The 25,887-nt window shown below is 36.8% G+C and overlaps 1 protein-coding gene across 1 annotated transcript; it reads right to left on the reverse strand.

Annotated features, from left to right (window-relative positions):
* Positions 1-24,797: 24,797 nt before the first annotated feature.
* LOC131038213 (uncharacterized) lies at positions 24,798-25,500 on the reverse strand. The gene has a single exon (XM_057970566.2). The coding sequence runs from the start codon at positions 25,401-25,403 to the stop codon at positions 24,798-24,800; it is 606 nt and encodes a 201-aa protein (XP_057826549.2). The 5' UTR covers positions 25,404-25,500.
* Between the last annotated feature and the right edge of the window lie 387 nt (positions 25,501-25,887).

Here is a 25,887-nt window from a genome sequence, read left to right on the forward strand (position 1 = left end):
ATGTTTTTTGATGTTTTTGTCGATATGTATGGGAGCCTGATGCTCTGTGTAGCTTATGTATAAAACCATTTGAGGTGCATGTTGTTCATCGGATATGCTAGCGGTTCTCCTTCGGAAGTAGCCAACTGATATGCCCGGACCCAAATACAGCAGTGATAACATATGGACCCAGCCAGTTTGATTCAAACTTCCCCTGATGTTCTCAATTTGGTTGGTTACGAGGATTCTCTCAAAGAACAAGATCACCTACCTCGAATGTGCGAGGTCTAACTCGATGATTATAGCTTCTGCTCATATGTTGCTGATAGGCCTTGAGGTGATTGTATGCAGCTTGTTGTTTCTCATCAAGTAGCTCTAAGTCTTGGAGACGAGATACTTTGTATTCTTCATCATCGATGAGATTGTGCAAGGAAACCCGTAGAGATGGTATCTCAACCTTGATAGGTAAGATAGCTTATGCACCATAGACTAGTGAGTAGGGAGTTGCGCCTGTAGGGGTTTGAATGCTAGCTCGATACGCCCATAGTGTTGGATTCAATTGAACATGCCAATCACGACTGGCATCATTGACTATTTTCTTGAGGATTCTTAATATGTTCTTGTTTGATGCTTCAGCCTGACCATTGCCTGGTGGGTAATAGGGAGTGGAAAAGCGGTGTTGGATGTGAAATCTCTCACAGAGTTCACGAACATCCTGATTTTTGAAAGGAAGACCGTTATTTGTGATTATGGACATGGGTACACCATACCAGCAGATGATGTAATTAGGGATGAATGAGGTGATCTATTTGTCGGTGACTTGGGTAAGTGGAACAACTTCGATCCACTTTGTGAAGTACTCGGTGGCGGTAATAATGAATTTGTGGTCATTGGATGAAGATGGATGGATTTTACCCACAAGGTCAAGGCCCCATTGACAAAAAGGCCATGGTGTTGTGATTGGTTGCAATTCCTATGCTGGTGCATGTATCAGGTCTCCATGAACTTGGCATTTATTGCACTTTCTGACAAAGTAGTAGGAGTCTTTGTCCATGGATGGCCAATAGTATCCAGTGCGCATGAGTTTCTTGGCTAGTGACAGACCGCTTGCATGAGTTTCATAAATTCCTTCATGTATCTCTTCCAAGGCCTTTATTATCTCATCTTGTTCTAGACATCGAAGGAGAGTACCATCAAGACTGTGTCGATATAGGGTTTCAGCAATAATGGTATATCAAGCGGTTTGGCAAATGAAGGTTTTACATTGGTTATTTGATTGGTTAGGAGGAAGTGTGTGATCGCGGAGATAGGTGTAGAACTCACTACACCATAGGGATTCACAACTGATAAGGTGACATACCATCTTGGATTTAGGGATATCATAAGCGGGAATCCAAATTTGTTCGACCAAGAACTCGTAGCGTGTTGAATTCTGTGGAAGATCTGGGAGAGATGCAATGGTATCCATAGCGTCAGCAGCTCAATTCTGATCTCTAGGTATCTACTCAAAGGTGATAGTAGTGAATGATGCCTTTAATTTGTCCACCATTTGTTTGTACGGCATGAGTTTATCATCCTTTGTCTGATATTCATCTGTTGCTTCTCGAATGACCAGTTGGGAGTCACCATATACTTGTAGTTCTTGTAACTTCCATTGTATGGCTAGGCTGAGCCATGTGATCAAGGCCTCATATTCTGTTGTGTTGTTTGTGCATGGAAAGGTGAGCCTGTAAGACTTCGGGATGTTGTCACCTTGAGGTGTGATAAACAGAATGCCTACCCCCGAGCCATGCCTAGTGTATGACCCATAAAAGTATAGTTTACATGGTTGTGTTGTTGTGATCATGAATATCTCTTCATCTAGAAAATTGGAAATGAGAGGATGATCGCCTATGAGTGGTGCATCGGCCAACTAATTTGCAATGACTTGTCCTTTGATAGATTTACAGTCCACATACTCGATGTCAAATTCACTTAGAATCTTCACCTATTTGGCCAAGCGGCCTGTCAATGCTGCTTTGTTGAGTAAGTATTTGAGTGGATCAATTTTTTCAATTAGATGTACTTTATGTGTCAATAGATAGTGCCTCAGTTGAGTGGCTGCAAAGATTACTGCTAGGCAAACTCGCTCAATAGGTGTGTAATTGAGTTCATAGCCAACCAGTGTGTGAGAGATGTAGTAAACAACACACTCTTTCTCTTCTGCATTGTGTTGTGCCAATAGTACACCCAATGTTGTATTTGTTGCTGATATATAGAGTAGTAAAGGCCTACTTGGATCTGGTGGGACTAGCAATGGTGTATTCATGAGATAGTCTTTAAGCATTTGGAATGCTTGTTGGCATCTGGTATCCCATTGAAATCGGATGTTCTTGTGTAACAGGTGTGTAAACGGGTGACACTTATCTACCAGTTATGCAATGAATCTCCGAATTGATTGTAGTCATCCTTGTAATGTCCTTAGCTGACTGATGTTCTTTGGTGGTGGCATGTCCATGATTGCTTTGACCTTTGCAGGATCAACCTCAATACCTTTACTTGAGACATTGTATCCTAGAAGTTTCCCTGAGGTTACTCCAAAGACACATTTCTTTGGGTTGAGTCGAACATGATATTGTCCCAGTCTATCAAAGATTTTCTTTAATATTTCTAGATGACCTTCTCTTGTTAGTGATTTTGCCAATAAGTCATCAACATAATCTTCCATTATGGTATGCATCATGTCATGAAAGATGGTGGTCATTTCTCTTTGATAGGTCACTCTTGCATTCTTTAGACCAAAAGGCATGACATTCCAGCAGTATGTGCCCCATGGACATGTGAAGGTCATCTTATGTTGATCCTTGGGTGCGATCTTTATTTGGTTGTAGCCTGAAAAGCCACCCATGAGAGAAAGCATGGCATGTCCTGCTGTTAGGCCCACTATTATGTCAATGTTTTGTAGGGGGAAGTCATCTTTAGGACATGCTTTGTTCAGATCTCTGAAGTCAGTATAGATACAGATGCCCCCATTTGGTTTGCCAACAGGCCCAATATTGGATATCCAATCTGCATAATCATTTGGTCTAATAAAACCAACATCTATGAGTTTCTTGAGTTCTGCCTTGACTAATACCGCAATCTAAGGATGCATCTTGCGAAGTTTCTGCTTGACAGGTTTGGCTCCTTCTGTTATGCTGAGGTGATGCATGACTAAATCCGGATCAAGACTAGGCATGTCTACATATGACCATGCGAAGTTGATCTGACACTTCTGGAAGAACTCTACAAACTTAGGTTGTTCCTTTGGAGTTAAAAGAGATGCCAGATGCATGTGGTGAGGTGTTTCAGGAGTCCCCACAATGTATTCTTTTGTTTCCTCAATGAGAATTGTCGATCGTTCCTGCTATGTACTAGAAGGGAGGATGTCAAACCTTTCATCCTCAGGCGCCTCAGAGAGGTTTTCACCATTGGATATGCTCTTTATTTTTACTTTTGTGGGATCAAACAGTGTCACAGTGTGGTTTTCACTGGAAGATCCATGTTTTATTGTTATATTTTTGCAACTGAAAGGTTTGGCATCTGCCCCAAAGTATGCTACACTATTAATTTCGATGGCAAATACATCTTTGTGATCCCCACTTGGTATGTTATCCCTTAATTCCAAAAAGTCAATGATCGCCTCATCGTTTTGGAAGTGGTCAAGGCATGGGGGATTAAGTTGGTTCCATTCGATGAGTTTAGGATGGATAATGGGCATTACCTCATTGATTAGGTTAAGTTCGTTAGATGTGTCAGTGAGGGTTAAGACATTGTGGTGAAGGTCATCGATGGTACTCTCCCTGTCAAAATTAGGCGTAGGATGTGACGTAGGGTCTGTGGAAGAAGTTTCCAGCTTAGGAACCCAAGAGGTCTTTATTTGTGCTTCTCCATAAACAGGGATTTCTTTGTGAGGTGGAGGGGGTGATGTGTCTTCCTCATCTGAAGTATTAAGTTGTACCGAATCAAATTCCCACTCATGCGAGTCAGTCTTTGAGTCGCTTTCTAGTATCCGATTACTATACCATACTGGGATGTCCTTTGAGTTAAACACTGCAGGTGTGATCGGTTTTGTAGATGAAATGATTGGTGTTGCAGGAAGGAATATGGGGATCAATGAATCCGATACGGGGAGTATTGGTAGTGTTGACTCTGCTACTTTTGTTGGAACTGTTGGTGTCGTAGATACTATTGTGGGTTCCGATACAATTGCTATTGCTAATGCTGCTATTGATGTTATTGCTGCTGCTGATGGGATGGTTGGTTTGATTGGTGGGATGAAGGGTGTTGTAGATGGTTTTGCTGGGATTTTTAGCCTTAATGGAGCAGTTGGTGTGGTGTGTGGTGTTGTTGATATAACTAAAGGTGACCTCTTTGTAATAGGTTGATATAGTGGTTTGTTGGGTTTCCTTTTGAATTTGAGTTTAGGAAAGATCTCCTTTTAAAAGCCTAGTCCTATGTTATCTTTGGGCTTTAATTCCGGCTGCAACGGTTCATGTCATCCTTGCTTGCAAGGTCCCAAAGCACTCTGGCCATCATAACCCATTCTTTGCATAATGAGAAGGCCTTTTCCATATTGATCTATGGGAAGCTTAGCTTGCAGAATGTCGGTGGTGATAGGATCTTTATAGATCGATTCTGCTAAGTCTTCATCACTGGTTTCCTCTTCTTGACTCTTTCAAAGGATGAAAGGTGTCAAAGTACATGCTGGTTGGACTAGTGACGTTTGTAGTACCTATTGAGGTTTTCTATGTGTTTTAGGAGAAGTAGGCATTTTCCCAACACAAAAGAGTTGGCTTAGATTGTATTCTCTGGGACCTTCCTCTGTTATTTTCATCTTGAGCTTCTCTTGCTTGGGTATAGTTGTGTTTGAACTGGAAAGAGAGGCTAGACTTATGTACGATGTGGAGGAGATGGCTTCTCTATTGTCAGGAACAGTAATCTCTGGTTGATGATTTATGTTATGACAATATGCAAAGGGGTTTGCATCGCCTAGGATCGTGATTTCTACACCATTATGAAGGAACTTGATACATTGATGGTAAGTGGATGGGACGGCTTGCATGGCGTGTATCGAAGGTCTTCCCAACAACAAATTGTATGGCAGAGGAAGGTCCAGAACCTGACATATGATGTGTTTCACCATGGGGCCCACTCGGATTGGTTGTACAATAGCTCCTTTTGATGAACGCTCTGCATCATCATAAGCTTTGATTGTGATCTTCTTGCGGGGATCCACTGATTCAATTGCATATCCCAATGCAGTGACTAATTGTAGTGTACAAATATTCAGGCTTGCTCCATTATCGATCAAGACTCTCTTGATCCTATGTTGGTTGATAAACCCTTCAATGTGGAGTGAGGCATTATGAGGTTGCCGGAAGGATGTGTTGTCACTTTCAGAGAAAGTGAGACAAGGTGATGACCTTAGATTTTCGACCATGGCTTGGAACTGATCTGTATTTAGGTTTGCAAGAACTGACGCCTCTTGGAGAGCTTGATCCAAGATTTTTTTATGAGATGGAGATAGGCGCAATAGCTCTAAGATAGATATCAGTGCGGGTGTTTTATCTAATTGGTCCACAAGGTTATACTGCTTTGGAATAGATGTGATGCCTTGTGGAGCTGCTTTTATGGTAATCTTGTTGCGACGTGTAACAACATTGCAAGTGGAGCTGGGATTTTTTATGGTAATAGTTGCAATTTGTTCATTGGCATCATATAGGTGATTCACAGTGTAATTATATGCGGCTTGCATATAATCGATGGTATCTGTGTTTCTCCCTGAAGTGGAAGGACCCCTTTGATCTTGTGATGGAAGTGGATTTTTAAACATGAGATGATCATTGTTTGTTGTCTTTGGGTCATGTCCTTCGATTTTGATTTCACCTCGATCAATAAGATCTTTCAATCAATGACAATTGCTTGTCTTATGTCCTTTCCCTTGATGGAAGTCACAATGCTCAGTATCCCTCCACCATGAAGGTTTGACTTGAGGTTCATAATTTGAAGTTTTGGGTAAGGTCACCAGATTTTGAGAAACCAACTGACGTAACACCGTTTCAATGGGTTCCCCTAAGGGAGTGTATGTTCTTTTAGGTTTAAAATTTTGTTGACATTGTCTGGGTTCCTCTTGAGATGTATTGCGTCCTTGACTTGGAGCAACAACTATGTTATTCTTGGGTGGGGGGTTCTGTCCTACAAATCGTACCACAGGTTGTGCACTTTTGATAGTTCTTGCATCCACAACCTCGTCGTTGACAACGTTTTTATTTGTGTTCCAGAAGTTAGGCTTGTCACTATTGAAGCGTGGGTGAGGGCCATCCTTTGGTTCATTATATATTTTGATAAGCCCTTTTTTTATGAGAGCTCGCTCACATTTTAAGCCTTTTGTGATCATGTCATTGAAAGAGTCTGTGTCTTTTACGTCTAGGTGAAATTCCATTTGGTCATTTAAGTTGGAAATAAATATTTCCACTAGTTCTTGTTTAGGTAACTGAAGAGAACGTCTGTTAGACATTTGATGACATTGTTGCAGAAAGATTGAAAATAGCTCACCTAGTTTTTGTGTTGTGTTACATAGATCAGCCATTGTGATATCACATTCAATGTTGTGTGAGTAATGTGCCAGGAATTTCTGGATGAGTTCTTCAAATGTCCTAATGCCACCTGGTAATCAGAAAAACCATGATGTGGTTGTTCCTCCCAAGCTTTAGGGAAAAAGTCGCATTAGGTATGTATCCTCGTATGCCACTTCAAGGCAAGCTGAATGGAATTCTCTAACATGATCACGAGGATCTCCTTTTCCTTGGTACTTTTCAAACTTGGGTGTTTCAAACCTTCGCAGAAAAGATGGCATATGAAGATTCATATCAAAGAGATAGGGACAAATGTCATTAAGTGAAAACTGATTAGTTTTCACACCACTATGAAGTTGTTGGGCGAGATTCTCAACTTGTTGCCGCAACATTTCTATTTCATTTGGAGGAGGAGGAGGTGGGGGATTACCTTGATGAAGGTTGTATCTGATATGTTCTCAACCTCTTTCGTCCTCATTATGACTTTGGCATTCTGATGCTTGTCTTAGTTGTGCAACATCAAAGTCAGAGGGTAGTTTAGCCCCCTTTGAGCAAGTCTTAAAAAGTTAGCATCGATGTTGCTCCTGAGTATTTCATCAAAAAGTCTATTAAAGAAAGGGTTGTGTTGTGCCCTTTCTATTACCGCTAGAGTAGGAGTGCCTAGATTTTCATCATTTATATTTCCTCCTAGGGATTCTTGGAACTCATTGATATTTTCTTCCTCTTCCTCTTCAATTTCTTGTTGTCTAGATCTTGATCTGGTATGAGCTATTTTGTTTATAAGTTTTTGTTGAAGTTTGATGAAAATGATGATGAGTTGGTGATGAAATGAAAGATTGATGTTTGGTGAAGTGTTTCGCATATGAATCTCTAGCACTAAAGGTAGATGGTACCAAAGTTCTTTCTTGAATTGTTTGTTGTGTTTGATTGACAAAGTTTGATGTGATAAGGTTTAGAGAAATCTGAGATGTATTACAGACTCAACTACCTAGTAATGAGAGGATTGCACTCATAGACTAGTTTTAACCTGCGTCTCTGAGGATGAGTTTATCCCAAATGTAGAGACACTCTAAAAAGTGATGTTTTTGTGTTTGATTCAAGCAATGTCGAAATAGAACTTAGGACAAGAACCTCTTTAATGTTTTGAGAGTTGGAATGGAGTTTATGAGATATGGATATGATAATGGATGAAATGTGAACTTCAATAAAAAATTTGTGTCACAAAAGGAACAAACTCTTCCTCTTCTCTTTCAAGAGTTGGTGGTTCTTCTTGAGCTACACTATATGGGATGCAAATATCTGGAAAGAAGTCAGGATTGATGTTGCCTCCTTTGTTCTTGTGATAACTCAAAGCACAATATTGCATAAAAGCTCTGCGGTTCAATGACTCTTGATCAAATTCGTTTGATTTCCCTTGAAGGTAAAGACGCATGCGACGTAGGAAGGTTCTATGAGAGACAAAGATTTGTCTATTAAGATACAAGAATTTCCTCCTTTTGATAAGAGCCTTTGAGCTCAATGGTCTTTTCTTCAAGTTGATATGTTGATGAAGATTCTTCTTTCTCAAGATGTGAAGAATGGTCATATAGTTTGATACTTTTGCTGTTTGATTTTGATCCTTTGTTAGGTTTTTGAAAAATGTTTGTGCTAGATGAATACTTGTTTTGGAATTGATTTTTTTATTTTTCTTTGACAAGAAAACAAAGCAAGCACACAAACACGAGAATGTCACCTAAAAAAGGCACAAATAAGTGTGGGTCTAGATCAACCCAATCCTTGGACTTTTATGACCCTTTCCTTCAAATGTATTTTAGGTGTTTTCCAAAGCCTAAAGTCAGCTCAATTTGCACTAGTCTTGACTCAAAACGAAAACACTTCAAACACTCTTTATCCCTAAGGTCAAATGGCCAGTTGTGATAAGTTCAGCCCACATCTTGATATTTCTTCGACTTTGGTACTACATACTTTATGAATCCCGTCATGGCAGGTAAGGATGTGATATACTAAGTCTTGCACAAGCATAACAAATAGATGATCCCTATGATGGGGGAGTCACCACTTTTATCGGGCTACAAGTAACCTTTCAAAAAGCTATATTTCTACTCAAGGAAATATGTATGGTGAGTATCTTGGGAGAAAAACCTTCTATGCTCTTGCACTGAATTTGTCACAAATATCCTCAAGCAATAGAATGGGTGGGCTACTACTTAAAGGTGTTTAGTAATGTTCTATGTTTTTGGACATAAGTTCATTCTACAGTGACTCACTTAAGAGCCTTGTAACTTGTGGTGGGGCCCATTTGTCCTTTCAGCAAGTTACACTGTAGGAACAGCTATACCCAAGGTTACTAACACTTTTCTCTTGCACCTAGGACCACGAAAGCCAAGGGAGAGGATAGTGTGTGTTAGAAGTAGGACCACTCGACCAACTCTTTTGCACAAGTGTGTCAAACACAAAATACACTTGTTCTTTTTATCTTGTCATTGCAATGATGTTCTATCTAATTGGAGATGTTGCTCCAACAACCATGATGTTCTTTTTAACTTCAAAGGCAAAATGTTTAGTAAACTAGAATTTGAAATCCTGGTCAACTTAATGAAAAACACGTTTGCATGAAATAAAATCATTTTGAGAACAACTTTGACAAATTGGGGATTCTTTTTAACTTGCACAAAATGAAGTGTTGATGTGAATTTTAGTTTGATGCAAGAAATAAAATTTGCCTTGTTGATTTTAAGCACCAAAAGAATTTGTTCCTAACTTTGCAAAAAATAATTTTGTGTTTGTTTTTGTGATTCTTTTTAACTTTGAACAAGTGTGATTCTTTTTAGAGCTCTAAACGAAAGATGTGGTTCTTTTTAAAACTCCAAATGAAAGTGTAGTTGATTTTAACCCAAAAGAAAAATGAATTTATTTTATCCTAACTTGAAAGACAAAGTTAGCAATATGAACAAATTTATTTCCTAAGCTAAAATTGCTAAAAAAATCCTATTGTAGGGGTTAGTTAAAATCTGCACAAAAGATAATTAGTTAGAAAAATCTGCATGTTTTGGTGGGCTTCTACAAGCCTAAAAATTTTGGTTTTCAGTTACAAGGAATTTTCTTACAACTCTTTGTTACAATAGCTCTACTCTATGTGAAAACAGAAGCACTATTTAACACGAAAGAGCAATAGTGTAGACAATAGCACTAAAGTATCAATTTGTGAAGGCGCTAAACTGAGAATAAAAGCGCAAGAGCATGACCTGTGTGTCAATTAAAACATTCTAAAGTTAGTAGTCTTCAAAATGGTTGCTCTTTGATTCACGTCGGGTTCACCAAATGATGCTCTGCAAAAAGCATTAGAAAATCAATTCGATGACAACACACACAAGAGAACAAGAAACAAACGTTAGTGTTAGCAACAAAAGACTATCCTAAACAGGCATATCAAGAGAGATATTAAGAATGAAATAGAAAGCATACAAACATAGAATAGATAAACTATACTCCTCCAAATGCTAATCAAGATGCTCATAGTTGCTCCTCCCTTGTTCCTCTCCTCTTAAAGTTCCACATGAGTGTAGCTCTCATCTTTTAGCACTAGCCATGGATGCCATATGTAGATTCAAGATGGTTGAATATGATAAGCAAATGCTATGCAAGTGTAGATAGTGATGCTATGAAAAATCTCTATGCTAATACTAGTATAACAACAATACTCTAATGCTTCCTTCTTTGCTTGAGGAGAAGGGTTCTATTTATAGAAGAAATGGGGAAATGAAGGGTTAAGATTGAGAAATCTTAACAAGGGTTAGGATTGAAAGATATTCAATCCATGTGAGACTTTCAACCCAATCCTATGTTGACAAGTGTCACCATGAGGAGGCTTGAGAGGAGAGATAAGGAGCATTAAATTCTTGAGGGGACATGATGGTTACCTTGGGGGGTTGGGTTAGGGTTAGGTTAATGAATATTCCTTTTATCCAAGGGATAAATGAATGTGCAAGGGTTAAATGGTTACCTTAGTCAAAGAAATAAATGATTTGAAGAGACCCATGAGTCAAAAGGATGGTTAAGTTAGAGGAAAGTCTCTAACCAAAGGTAAAAGGTGAGTTAACCATAAATGGTTATGTAAGAGCCTTTAATGGTTTGGAAGACTTTAGAGGTTAACCATTTGAAGACATAAAGCCTTTAATGGTTATTGAAGACTTTGGAGGTTTTTGAGAAGTGACTTCCTTTTATTTAGGAATGTGACAATGATTAGAGTAGGATTAGGCTAATTAGAAGGAGTTGGAAGAATCTAGAAGGGATTTAGGCATGCAAGTGGATTTTGTAGGAGAATGCAAGTGGGAGGAATTTTGGGATTTTCAATTGAAATAAAATCATTTATTTCAATTAAATGGTGTAATTCGCATTTGGACAAACATTTAAATAAATATTAATTTATTTAAATGTGAATGTGAATTTTGAATTTTATTTAAATAAATCTTAATTTATTTACATGAGAAAAAGGAAGATAAAGCATTAAATGCTTGAAGACTTTGAGGGAAACCATTAAAGGCTTGAGAAGACTCTAGAAGGAAGCCATTAAGTTTGAAGACTTTAAGGGAAACCATTAAAGGCTTAAGAAGACTCTAGAAGGAAGCCATTAAGTTTGAAGACTTTAAGGGAAACCATTAAAGGCTTGAGAAGACTCTAGAAGGAAGCCATTAAGTTTGAAGACTTTAAGGGAAACCATTAAAGGTTTCAAGTGGGTGAGGATAAATAGGATTTTAAATAAATAAATTATTTATTTAAAATAGTTGTGCAACTTGCATTTGTAGGAAAATGCAAGTGGGTGGAGGATAAAGGTGATTTAAATAAATGTTAATTTATTTTAAATGTGGGAGATGGGATTAAATTATTTAAATGTGAGAGAAGATTTAATTAAACAAATATGATTTATTTATTTAATTAATGGTCTGAATTTGGTTAAGTGAATTAAATCAAATAAATTGAATAATTTATTTAATTAATAGGAGAAGAGGGTTAAGATGAATTAATTAAATATTAATTTAATTAATTATTGATTGATGGTTAAATAATCAAATAAATACTAAATATTCATTTAATTAAGTGGACAGATTTATGTGACTACAAAAAGGTTTCAAGACTTCATTCATGAGTCTCATGAATTTACTAGGGACATTTGAGAGGCCAAATGGCATAACTAGCCATTCATAAAGTCCTTCATTTGTTTTGAAGGTTGTCTTCCACTCATCTCCCTCTCTTATCCTGATTTGATGGTAACCGCTCTTCAAATCCACCTTGGAGTAGTACTTGGCTCCTGCTAGACAATCCATCAAGTCCTCTATCTGAGGCATAGGGAACCTATACCTGATTGTGATCTTATTTATGGCTCTAGAGTCGATGCACAATCTCCATGTACCTTCTTTCTCAGGGGCCAATACTGCAGAGATAGCACAAGGGATAATGCTCTTCCTTATGAATCTCTTTTCTAGCAACTCATGTACTTGCCTTGCAAGTTCTTCATTTTGATCAAGGGTCAATTTATATGTTGCTTTCTTGGGAAATGTTGAGCCTGGTATAAGGTCAATACAGTGACTCACATCTCTAAAAGGTGGCAAGGTCTCTAGTTTGCTTCCTGCAACTATACCCTTGTATCTTTCCAACAACTCCTTCACTTCCCTAAGACCTGCAGTCCTTTATTGCACCTTGTCTTCCATTTTCTTTCTCACTTCTTCTCTTGGCCTCACCACTATGACAAAGCATGGGGTACCCTTCTCTCTGATTGTTTGCATAAACTCCTCTTTACCTACTAACATGACACTAGTCACAATGTGACTGTCCTTCCCATCTTCTGATAGTGGAGTCATAGTGTATTGCACACCATTTTTAGTTAACTTGTAGACATTTTTCCTCCCATCATGTCTTGAGTCTACATCATATTTCCATGGTCTTCCAAGGAGTAAATGGCAAGCATCCATCTGTGCAACATCACACAAGATCTTGTCTCTATATTCATCTATTTGAAATTCAACCCAAACTTGTTCACTTACCAAGGCTTGTTGCTCTTTGCTCAACCAAGGGACTTTCTAGGGGCAGGGATGAGGAAATTTCTTCAATCCAAACTTGTTAACATCTCAGTTGAAGCAAGATTATTTGCTGACCCTGAGTCCACAATGACTCTACATACCTTTCCACTTACCTTGCAAGTAGTTCTAAACAGTGTCTTCCTCTACGGTGGCTCCTTGATGGTTGGTACCTTCAAGAGGATCCTTTGGAACATTAGACACTCCCCTTGCTATGGGTATGCATGTCTTGAAGGTGATTTCACAGTTTGGGTGTCCTCCTCATGTACCAAATGACCTCTCCTTTCTCCACCTTGACTATTAGAGCCTTGTTTTTTTGGGCATCTAAATGACTGATGGCCAACTTGATTACATGTGAAACACCTTCCGTTGAACACATTGGCTCCTCTACCTCCAAATCTACCTCGGCCATTTGGTCTCCTTCCTCTAAAACTACCCCTATGACTTGGTTCTCCTTCTGATTCCTGATTACTTGACTCTCCTTGTGGTTTAGGAGATGTGCCTCTTCCTCACCAAATCTATATTTTCCTCTAAAGTTACCTCCTCTTCCTCTACCTTGATGGTCTCCCTTTCTTCTAAACTTTTCTTCAATCCTTAGTCCCATCTGATAGCATCTGTGAATTGTCTCCAGATTGAAGAGACTTAATTCATCTTGAATGGCATACTTGAGGCCATTCATGTATCTTGCCAACTTTTGCTTTTCATTCTCTGGTACCCTTGCTCTCAAGGACAGTTTGTGGAACTCCTCTGTGTATCCACTGACATCCAAATCCTTTTGTCTTAGACTATGCAACTTCTTGTGCATTGTCACTTCATAATCCTCAGGTACAAATTGTCTTTTCACCTCTGCATCCATCCTCTTCCATGATGAGATGGGGTTCTTTCCCTCTTCTACTCTCTCATTTTGCAAGAAGTTCCACCAACTAAGGGAAGATCCTTTCATCTTGGACTTAGCAGTCTTCATATTTTGGTTCTCAAGCACATCTTCACACTCAAATTGATTCTCTAAGGCCTCCAACCAATCCATCACCTCCTCTAGGTTCATCTTCCCAGTAAACACAGGTAGGCTTGCTTTGTCATCTCTACTACCTACTCTCTCAAAGGCTTCAAGGAAACTTCTTTGATCTATAGGTATCCTTTCTCTTGCCTGCAAAAGGGGATCATCCTCATTCCCTTCTTCCTCTTCTTCTTCAGAGTCTCCTTGCTTCTTATCCATCTTACCCTTCAACCTATCCAATTCTTTCCTCGCCTCTTTGTTAGTTGTCGCCTGCTCTCTTACCAACTTGGCCAATTCAACGTTGGTCATCCTTCTTCCATCACTAGTGTCTTCTCCTTCTGAAATCTTACCAACCTCCTTCTTCCACCCTCAAGAACCTTTAAGGCTTTGATACCACCTAATGCAGAGTGGGCAACAAGAAGGTAAGAAGACCCAAATCACCCCTTTTAAGCCTAGACAAGGCTTATCTCAACCCATAACTAGGGTTCTACCCACACACTAATGTACTCAATCAACCAAAACACTTTCTAAGGAGGGTTAGGGCTATTTTAAAACCAAGGACACTCATCCTATTCCTTTCACCCAATTTTGAAGACTTCCTACTACACCCGAGTCAAGGAACCCCCAATTAGGCCTATTCCTTGTAGCCCTATATGACCGGTATTTCTCAAATAATTCAAATTTCCTTCAAAGAACCTTAGGAAAAAATTACATTTCAAAGTACCATTTTGGGATTTACATCCAATTCCAAGAGATACAGTTATGACCTTGCTCCAACACCCCTAAGCACCTACTTGGTTGGCAGACCTAATAGGCCTAATTAGGTCTATTTTCCAAAGCAACTACTTAAGAAAGGGCTAGCATAATCTAACTTGGGAATGTTCCTTAGGTGTCTAATGAGCCAAAACCACCCTTAAACCAGTTCCCAAACTCTCCTTAGGTGACTGTTCTCTCATTCCTCCTCAAGGCTAAGCTAAACACGTGGTTTTGTTTAACCTAGGGTATGGTGGAAACCACACCAAAACTCACTCCCAGATTCTGCCCCTTTGGAATCACAATATACACACCCTCAAATTTCATTTCCCAAAGGGCCGATGAGTTCCTCAATAGGATTTGTAGGTTAGGGTCATGTTTTTGGTGAAAGCCTATGTACCGGGTCCTTGAGTGACAATTTTTTATAAACTGGCTACAACTTGCTCCAAAATCCACCAATTCGAGTCAGACCACTTGCATTTGAACTTGCACTCACACCAAAATCCAATGAATTTAAAACTTCAAGCCAACCAATGCTCTATCAGATCGTACAGTGCGGAAAACAAGTGAAAATGGGCAAAATCTAATTTTTTGTTTATTCAAACCACCAACTTCTTACATTCATCATCCAACCAACTCATCAATGATCTGGAAAATTTGTTAGGACCATTGGAACTTCTTTGTTAATCGGTGGGGAAAATTTGCTTAACAACTTTTGCGACTTTTTACATCTTTTGGCAACTTTTCAATTTTGACATTCCAAAGTCCCTAATGGACTTGTAGACCAATCCTAAGCCTAAAACAACTTAGGGGACAACTTAACAACATACCTCCTATCCTAGATGAACCCATGGTCAAAGTTGGTCACTAGGTTTATAAATGACCTAGAGCCAACTGACCTTACAAGGGGTTCTTTATTACATTCATAGGCTCCAAAGATCCACACTGATTCAAAACACCATTCTAGGGTGTAAGACCATCTACCAGCACACAAACAACAAACAAAATCCAAAACCAAGAGGTGCCCTGTACCAACAACCCCCCTTTAAGGTTTACATTATGAAAAAGACAAAAACTACAAACAAAAGATTATTTAATGTAAACCTTATTCCTAACAAACCCCCTTTAAGATTACATTATGAAGTAAAATAAGAAAAACAAAATGAGCATTGGCCTAAACTCCCTGGTCTAGACAAATGTTTGGAATCTCCAACTCTTCATCAACATCAACCTAAACTTCTTGGTCTAGGTAAATGAATCTCCAACTCTGCAGTAGGATCAACCCAAACTACTCATGTATGGGTAAATACGTTGATCATCCAACATACCTCTCTTCATAAATAGTTTGTGGATTCCAACTATTCACAGACCAACAACTCACCAATTTTGTGGACTCAACAATCCACAAACTAACATATCGTTGCATGCCTCCTCTTGCTCTTGAAAGGACTAGCAATAAAAAAATGCTTCTCATGCAATGTATCATCCCTAAATAAGAAGCTAGTTCAGGATGATAGATATCCTCCAACCTCCAATAGTACCCCTTAAATAATTAATTCAAACAAAAAATGTTGTATGACAGATTCCTTCTTCAGCATCTTGGCCTTGTATATCTTAAACATCCCACTATTCACCTTACCCCAATTTAACACACCATGAATATGATCGATCATGGACACGTGTTCAACTAAGAGACCCTTCATCTTCATAACAAAAGTCATACAATATGAAAGATAATCATTTAGCCACCAAACCCATCGGATGTTGCAGTCTCCAAAAGACAAGTCATATGCAATTTCTTCATAAGGCCTAAATACATCACAAATACCTAGAAAACACAACTTGATAGTCATTTTCTTTCAAAATTCCCAAATTGCCGTCACAAAATAGCCATGTGATGAAATTAGTTTCATGGCCTTCGCCGTAATCAATTTTTAATGAATTTCCAATGCTATAAGGGAAAACTACAACATCTGGTTCACGTAATTCTGTACCAAAAAACCTTGTAGGAAGATCGTTGCACACAACAATAATAAAAATAACACAGAAATTCAAGCACCAGCCATCGTTTTTATGAAAGCAAGTTCTTGTGGTTTTGATTCCAATTCAGGTCTTCACACAGCAGACTGCAAGAAACCTCCACACAGTAGAATGCAAGAAAACTTCACACGACTAGCATCAATAAACAAAACTACACATTATAGTTGCTCTCTTTTAATCATCAATATTTAAGTGGAAGACACACAGCTGGTATCTTGTCACCATCTATCTACCTTAGAAAACAAAGCATTTAACAACTACTAATCTGTGAATTGCACACTTATCTTTCTGCAGACTTTGCCAAATCAAATAAAAATGCCACAGAAGAATCGAAACTGGACTCCACATGATGGTCATTCAACACACAAATTTGTGACCTCCTTAAACAATGAAGTAGTTAGGAAGCCTTTCCATACAAACCCGCCAAGCTTGCCTTTCCATTTTGCCAGGCCAAAGATTATAACTGCTCTAATATCAATGTAAAGTAGCAATGTAAGCAGCAATAACAGAAAAATAATATAAATAAGATTTATATTGTAAAAATAAAGAGGTAATATATTATCATCATTACATTCAATGTATTAGCTTTATAAAGCTATTATTTCCCTCACAAAACTAATTTATGAGTGTGCACTACCCAACTTACTAACCAACCTAACTTGATTCTTGATTTATTAAATATAAACTTTATTTATTTCCTAACATAAGTAGCTATGACGTCATCAATTACTTACGCAATGCCTAGTAGAAACACGTTCTAAATAGTTTTCTAGTTTGATAAAACGTGGTTCTAAATCGTTAAATAGTTAGATAAAATTTGATTGTACATGTTAGCTGAATAGAACATATTTTAATTTATTAGACCTCCAGAATGATTCAAACCGTTCATTTCTGCGTATTTACCTATCAAGTGGAAAAGATGTTGGTGGAGGGGTATCACTTCAGACAGCGAAAACACAATTTGATTCGTTTTACCGTATATGAAGCGCACTCTTAAAATAGTTATCAAGTTAATGGAAGAACTTTTTGTGCTTATAATTAATTGACTCTGGGAGTCACTCCCATACTATCTTATCTCAATAATACTCATTAGAGCTGTCTCTTCTTTATCTTATCTTCTTACTGTGTATCCCATCTCAACTTTTCTGAACACGAGGATAATGCTCTATTAAATAAATTCATGAATAAGAGAACAGAGAGTTAGAAGTCTTCACTATCTTTACCATAGACAACCAAATGTTTTTTGTTTTTTTTTTGGGTATTTTTAATAAAAGTAAAAATATATTAACAAAAGAAGTGCTAGCGGGCCAGATTACACATTAGTTGGAGAACAAGACGGGATGCTCTGGAAGAGTAGAGAAAGAATAAGATTAGGAATGCTCATCCAAATTGTAATCAGATTTCACATTAGAAGGGTTATTATAAAAAAAAAAATTATATAATGATCTCTATAAAATTTAGATAAGATAAATATTATCAAAAAGATGATGGAAGTCTTGAAACAATATGTATAATATAATTCAATCATTTTTTTCAAACGTTAAGATTAATATTGGTGATCTTCTCTCACCATCAGTTTTGATATTGAAAAGAAGATTGTTAAGATTTTTTAGAGAATTATAAATAGTGGACACACATTTCAGTATTTGTTTACAATCTTATTTAAGATTATGAACATTCATTTTAAGAAGATCTAAAAATGATTAAATAAATAAATTGAAGATCGTTACAAAAACTAAATTGATCATTATTACCAACCATTTTTTGAAATACCTCAAAATCAATCCCATGATTACTGGTCATGTAACTTTATGAATAGGCTAGGATTATCAAAGGTACCCTTTATTTTACCCTTTAGCATCAAAGAAAAGAGAGTACACTGAAGTCACACTTATATATACACACATAATGGATACTACCAGAGAAGTAAATAGTGGAAAATTGAAGAAATTACATTGTTATGTTTTACACGGGATTAATTCCCCTTTACACTCTAGATCTCATCATATTGTATAGAAGAAAAACTAGCCAGAACTAGACCAACCAACCCTGTCATGCCCCTAAGAAGAGGCAGAAGGCTGTCTGGCAGACTGGACTTCCCACGTTTGTTGAATATTCCACTTCACGGCATTTTAGTGGGCTTGCCCTTTCTAGCCCACGCAAAATTGGTCCCGCCAAGGAAACATGGTCCTTGCGTTCCGCTGAAAGCAAAGGAAACTATGTCCTTGCGTTCCGCTGAAAGAGAAGAAAAGCCATAGTTCAGTTCCTTTAAACTTGACCAAAAAAATGAGCCTCATAATCAGCCCTACAAATCTCTCCTCCACACGCACACTCATCCCGTTCCAAACGTCTTAAACGCCTGCTCACATTTTTGCTTTCCTCGCTGCATTTGCTAATTTTCTGTCGATGTGTTTCTGCTGCAACTGTAACCGACATCGCAATCTGTAAAGCAGGAGTAAGAAGTGGCAGAGGCACATCTTGTTTCCCCTCTTTCCCCAATGGAAACCACTTGCTTAGCGAAAGAGTGGGCGACGACAATAACTCCTCCCACGAAACTTCAAGCCGACCCAGAACTTTGCTCTTCGATCCTCCAAATATTTCTCTTCTTCTTCTCCACCTCAATTCAAATACAACCGACTCTGACTCCATTATCAGTGCAGACAACATTTGATCCATTCCTTTTCCCCCACATTCCAAGCAGAATGTTTCTCCCCAATGGGGTTCTGGGGAGGCCTCAACCTCCTTCGTATTAACTGCTATCTTCTTGTTCAGATAATACCGAACAAACAAACTACCTTTACAGCCAGGCTGAAGAGCAATATTTTTTGCTCCAACAACATCTAATTTGAGCTGCACAGAACATCTTGACTTTCTCTCCTCCATTAAATCTCCTTGTTGTAGAAATATTGCGTTGTTGTTCAAAGCAAAACTCTGCTAGAGCAATACTCAGTCGAAAAGATTTGAGATGAGAGGAGTACAAGTGGAAAGTGGTATATATAGCTATTCACATCGAATCTGATGTTGTTTTTCGGACGGGGCTTTGCATAGTTATCCGTATCTCCAAAAAGATGAAGTGAAGATCGCGGATAATATGATATGATTAATTTCACCATCCCCCAACTGTTTCTAAGTCGGCCAGCCTGAAATACCTTATCTCTTTACGTGGCTTGGTCGTCCACTTGAAAATACATGGCTAGAAACTATGTTCTACTGTAGTGAAGCAAGTGGTTCTCTTGTGTATTCACTCTGGTGTTGATGGATTGCAATTTGATTTCCACCCATTCATATAAAATCCATATTTTGGAGAATCTTGATTGTTCTCTTAAAGCGACCTAAACATTATTTAATTTAGTAATGCAGAACAACTCACAGGATTAATATACCCACCAAAATCAGCGTAGCTATCAACCGGAAAAGGATATATTACTTGAGGACTATACTTTTAAAGGAGGACGATTCATAGAAGTAATTATCTGCCTAATAGAAGAAGATCCACGATCCCTATTTTCTTATTATACTAAACTTCAAATATTACAGTTCAACAAATAGCAGCTGAACAATGCAAAAGATAACAGGAAACAAAAAGATCTTCAATAATATCTTGAGATCTCATATATTTCCTCGAACAATCTTTTTGTTGTGGTGTGGGACCCAACTCTATCTCGCTATCTATTTATATGTATCTTTATGTCTTCCTTTACAAATCCCTCTTTAACTCTATATCTCCCTATCTTTCTAACTTTCTATCTCCCTCTACCTCTCTCTATCTCTCTATCTATTTTCCCTCTCTTCCCTGTATCTCTAAACATGCCTCTCTCTCTCTCTCTCTCTCTCTCTCTCTCTCCTTTTAGACCTTCATTTATATATACCTCTTTTCCTCTCTATATCTATCTCTCCCTATCACTTCTTTCATTTATCCCTCTAAATCTATCTAGTTATCTTTATCTCTCTCTACCACTATATCTCTCCCTCTTTTTATATACCATTATCTTTATCTTTTTATCTCTCCCTTTCTCTCTTTTTATTTTTCTTTTCCATCTTTATCTATTTCTCTCCCCTCTCTCATTTATCTATCCAAATCTGTCACCTCCTCTCCATATTCCTCTTTGTATTCTCCATCTTTGTCTCTAACTCTTTTTATATCTCTATCTTCTTCTTCTCTATCTATATCTTTATCTATTTATCCATCTCTCTTTTGCTCATCCCCCCTCTATCTCTCCCTCCTCCTAGTAGTATATCAACCTCTCTCTCTCTCGCTCTCACCATATTTTGTTGGTAATGAAACTTTATTATCTTCTCAATTTAAAGGTTTTGTTTCAATTATGATTAGATCATTGTAAGTGGATGCATAGTTAATCTGAAGCTATCACTTCTCTAATGAGAACTTTGTTGCACAAACAACATTATGACCTACCAAGTGACCTCATGTATTACCCAATTATATGCAAAAAAAATAGGCCAATGTTTTCCCTAATTCACCTTACATACCTCTTTCAGCATACCCATTGCACACTAAGGTGCAATTGCTAGTTTAATGTAATGCTAATTATATCTTCACTTCCACCTCTCGACTGCCAAACTGATCACTCAATTTGTCTATCAATCAATTTTTCTATCCCCACCCTACAATTAGTTAACTTCATAATTATCTCAATTTAATATTATTGATTATGGAAGATTAAAAGTGTCCATACATAAAGTCCACTTTTTTCTCATGAATAAGGATATAAAAAGTATAAAATAAATATATAATAATAATAATAATTTGATAATATAATAAAAATAATAATATATTAAAATATAATCATATCTTAATGATAATCTAATATGAATTACAATATCATAATACAATAATAATTTAATATTAATTACAATGTAATAATATGATAAACTTTTAAGTGGAATAATGAACAAATACGATATCTTTTAGTTTACTTTATCTATATTCCTCTAAAGATAGATATGTTAGTAAATAACACACTTATAGTGGATAGTTATGATATTTTATATGAAACAAAAAAATCATTTAATTCACTTTTTAATTAATGCTTTTTTTTATATATAATATTCATAGATTCTCATGTTTTCATATATAGGTTCATCTTCATCAATATTTGATTATTTTCAAATTTACATGTGGACTAGTTATTGACAATATATAATATAAAAATATTACAAAACTAAGTCTCATAACTACAAATACTATACCAACCATTAGAACCGATCCAATTAAATATTGTCTCTTCTATCCTATACACCATGCAATTGTATACGAATGTGGCTTAGGTACCCAAGCTATGTACTCAGTTAAAGTGAGATCTAAAGTATGTACACCTCATTTGTAGCATAGTTAGGTGCCTCTTGCAAGAAGTATGGAGTAGTTCCATATTACTATAAATCATCTATAGATCCATATAAAGACTGCAGAACATCATAGACTATAAAAAAATAAATCTTTCCTTCTTTCTTTCTAAAAGAATACAAGTGTAAAGATAACAAATCTATGATACGATTAATTTTACTATCCAACACTTGTTTCTAAGCCGCTAGCCTGAAACCCCTTATCTCTTTACATGGCTTGTCAATCCACTTGAAACTACGTGGCTAGATATAGTATTGTACTTTAAGGGATGCAAGTGGTGCTCTTGTGTGCTACTCTTATCACTATTTATGTATTTGTTGATAGTGGGATGGCGTTCTCTTGTGTGCTACTCTTATCACTATTTATGTATTTGTTGATAGTGGGATGGCGTTTCCTTACAGTATGTGATGCCTCGGTGTTGAGGGATTGTAAATTGTTTTGCACCCAAAAATATAAAATCCATATCTAAGACTTCAACAAATGTTGATTGATCTCCTAACGTGATTTAAGCATTGTTTACTTTACTAATGCGTTAAGAAAATATCAAAGGATCGATATACCCACATACCTACCAAAATCAACTTAGCTATCATACTTTTAAAGAAGGAAAGCACAATTCGGTTGACTCTACTAATGTTTGGACACAATTTCTTGACTGGACACACTACTTTTCATATGCAGCCCTCCCTTTGGCTTAGCCTTTATTCATAATAAAACTCCCCTTGGTTTCTAGCTATGGTAGGTTTTGCCTTAGCCCAAGATATCCCTCAATCAAAAATGAAATCTAAGAGGTCAACTTGAGGATGTGTGTAAAGAGACAACATGAATCTCAAAGCCTAGGGAAAAATAACACCTTGAAAGCATGAAAGGGGAAAAGGACATCCTTAAAGAGATGGAGAGTAAAAGAAAAGATCTAATAAGTTAAAAGAAATCCAACCTTTACATCAACCCTAGGTTACATGAAAGAATATCTTTGAGTTCATAAAAAAAATATAAAAAAATAAATGATTTTAAATTTAAATAATCTAGCTTAATATTTATAATCAATATGTATACAATTAATTTATATTATATTAGTTAGGTTAATAAATGAATAGTATTAAGTGTGATAATTAATTGTGAGGGTAGGATATTTAAATCTAAAACTAATTATAGAATAATCTAATTGATATATTATGTATAGTCCATTCATCAATGTGAAAATTGATTGTCTTTGGTCTAATAAATATGTTATCATTTATGCACTCTTGAAATTCTATGTTCTTTAATCTCATGACCCTTTGGTTTAATCTTTTTACATGTAGATTTGATTTGATGCATTCAAAAATGAGTTGTTTTATAGATAACTAATATGATAGAATATTTCTTTAATAATTCAGTTCACCTTCACCCCTTCATTAGCTCAATAAGTTTAAGTTAGTTATTGGCAAATAAGGAACACAAAGCATAATAGAACAAACCATAGTCTAGACAAAACATAAGAAGGACATTACAACAACATCTAATGGTGTACAATACCTCATGAGAAATAGTGAGATATATAGAGGGTCGTGTCCTTACATCTATAGAAATTATAGTAGCATATAACTATACTACAAAGAGAGATGAAAAATAAAGGAATAATAAGAATAAATATATAAATAAATGAAATATAGATAGGAGCATTACCCATGTGTGTGTGCGAATGGATTAATCTTATGATGTATATGAATATATGTAAAGGAAAAACAACATAATTTTTTACTATTTATATGTTTATCTATTACAACCATTTTGGGTTCCTTCTTATTACATCATCTTAGAACTAACATTCTAACATAAATTACCTAAAACATGGATCTATATTTATTGACAATAGTTGGTTTCCTTGCCAAGATAACAGTTTGTTGATGCATGCGAAGAAAACTACACACACACACACGAAAGTTTATGGTAATGAATACTAGTAAGGAAAGGAGTATCTATGAAAATTATGATATTAAGTAAATGGAAGCACATAATAGGTGCTAAACCTTGGGGAGGAGCTAAGCACATAGAGGGTACAATGGAAAGAGGGAGATCCAAAAGAATGTGGCACTAAGATAATTTTAGTCTAATTTGTGGATGTATAAATATCAATTAAAAATTTATGGCCAGTGGAGATAGCAAGAAAATGATAGATTGTTGCTTAAATTGAGATGATATTGAAAGAAAGCCAAAAAAGTATCACAACTAAGAAGAGAGAAGAAGAAAGAAGGGCTAAATAGCTCCAAGAAAGAGAGGAAAGATATCAAATGGAATAGATGTGTATGATGTTTTTCATTATTTCACTTAAATAATATTAAATTAATAAATTATAATAATAAAATCTCTCAATGTCTTTTTATATAGATTATAAAAGATATAAATGCTAATCTTAATATAGATTTATTTTTCTTTTCTTGCTTCAAATAAAATATCGTATCCAATAACAATGACGATAAAATGTTGATTTTCGTTTTATCTTTAAATATTTATAAAAAAATAAAAATACAAATTAAGATTGAAATAAGAAGTGCAACATCATTATTCAATGAGACAAACTAATAAAAATTAATATGAATACATCAATTTTTTAGTACCCAAACTATGTACAATTGTGATGACAACATCCTCATGTATCATTAAATTTAAATCAATAATTATTTTTCTAAAAAGCGCATCCACAATGCTGATAGCCACCGGCCACTATTGCCCACTATAAACAACTGTCATGTTGACAAGAACGCTCGAAGAATTTGAGCTCCTCCTACTCTGTAGAAAGGTCAACCACCTTTGTCGACTACTCCGCCTCATGGCATTTCAGTGGTCTTGCCCTTTCTACGCCACGCAAAACTGTTTCCTTGCATTCCGCCGAAAGCAAAGGAGAGCAATAGCTTTGGACTTGGGCCGGCCACGTTTAAACTGTTTCCTTGCATTCTGCCGAAAGCAAAGGAGAGCAGTAGCTTTGGACTTGGCAATGAATAACTTCACTCCCTTTAAACTTGACCAAAAATATATCCCTCGTATTCACCCCTGCACCCACACCCACACTCATCCCGATCCAAACGTCTTAAACGCCTGCTCACATTTCTGCTTTCCTCGCTGCATTTGCTAATTTTCTGTCCATATTTCTCTTCTGCAATTGTAACAGAGGCAGCAATCTGCAAAGCAGGAGCAAGCAGATGATCATCATCATCATGTTCCCCCTCTTTCCCCATTGGAAACCACTTGCTTAAAGAAAGAGTGGGCGATGACAATAACTCCTCCCACGAAACTTCAACCCGTCCCAACAATTTGCTCTTTGATCCTCTAAATATTTCTCTTCTTCTCCTCCACCTCACTTCAAATACAACTGACTCTGACTCCGTTATCAATGCAGACAACATTTCATCCATTCCTTTGCCCCCACATTCTAAGCAGAATGTTTCTCCCCAATGGGGCTCTGCGGAAGCCTCAACCTCCTTCGTATTCACTGCTATCTTCTTGTTCAGATAATATCGAACAAACAAACTACCTTTGCAGGCAGGCTGAAGAGCAATATTTGTTGCTCCAACAACATCTATTTTGAGCTGCACACAACATCTTGGCCTTCTTTCCTCCATTGAATTTCCTTGTTGCAGAATGATTGAGTTGTTGTTCAAAGCAGAGAGCTTGTGGACAAATATTCAGTCGATAAGATTTGGGATGAGAGTAGGAAGTGTAAAGAGGTATATATAACGATTTGTTTGGTGATGTATTTTGAACAGGGCTTTGAATAGTTGTCCGTATCTCAAAAAAAGTAAAGTGAAGATAGCGGCTAATATGATATTACTACTTTCACCATCCACCACCTTTGTCTGAGCCGCCCAGCCTGAAATCCCTTATCTCTTTAGGTGGCTTCTCATCATCCACTTGAAATACATTCTACTGTTTCAGTATTGTATTGATGCATTGTAAATTGTTTTGCACCCAATGATATGTAGGAGAATCTTGATAAATCTTGATTGATCTCCTAACGCGATTTAAACATTGTTTATAATACTAATGCGTTAAGACCAACTCAAAGGATTGATATACTCATGTACCTACCAAAATCAGCGTAGCTAT

Source organism: Cryptomeria japonica, chromosome 10, assembly GCF_030272615.1.
Source record: "Cryptomeria japonica chromosome 10, Sugi_1.0, whole genome shotgun sequence".
NCBI classification, from domain to species: Eukaryota; Viridiplantae; Streptophyta; class Pinopsida; order Cupressales; family Cupressaceae; genus Cryptomeria; species Cryptomeria japonica.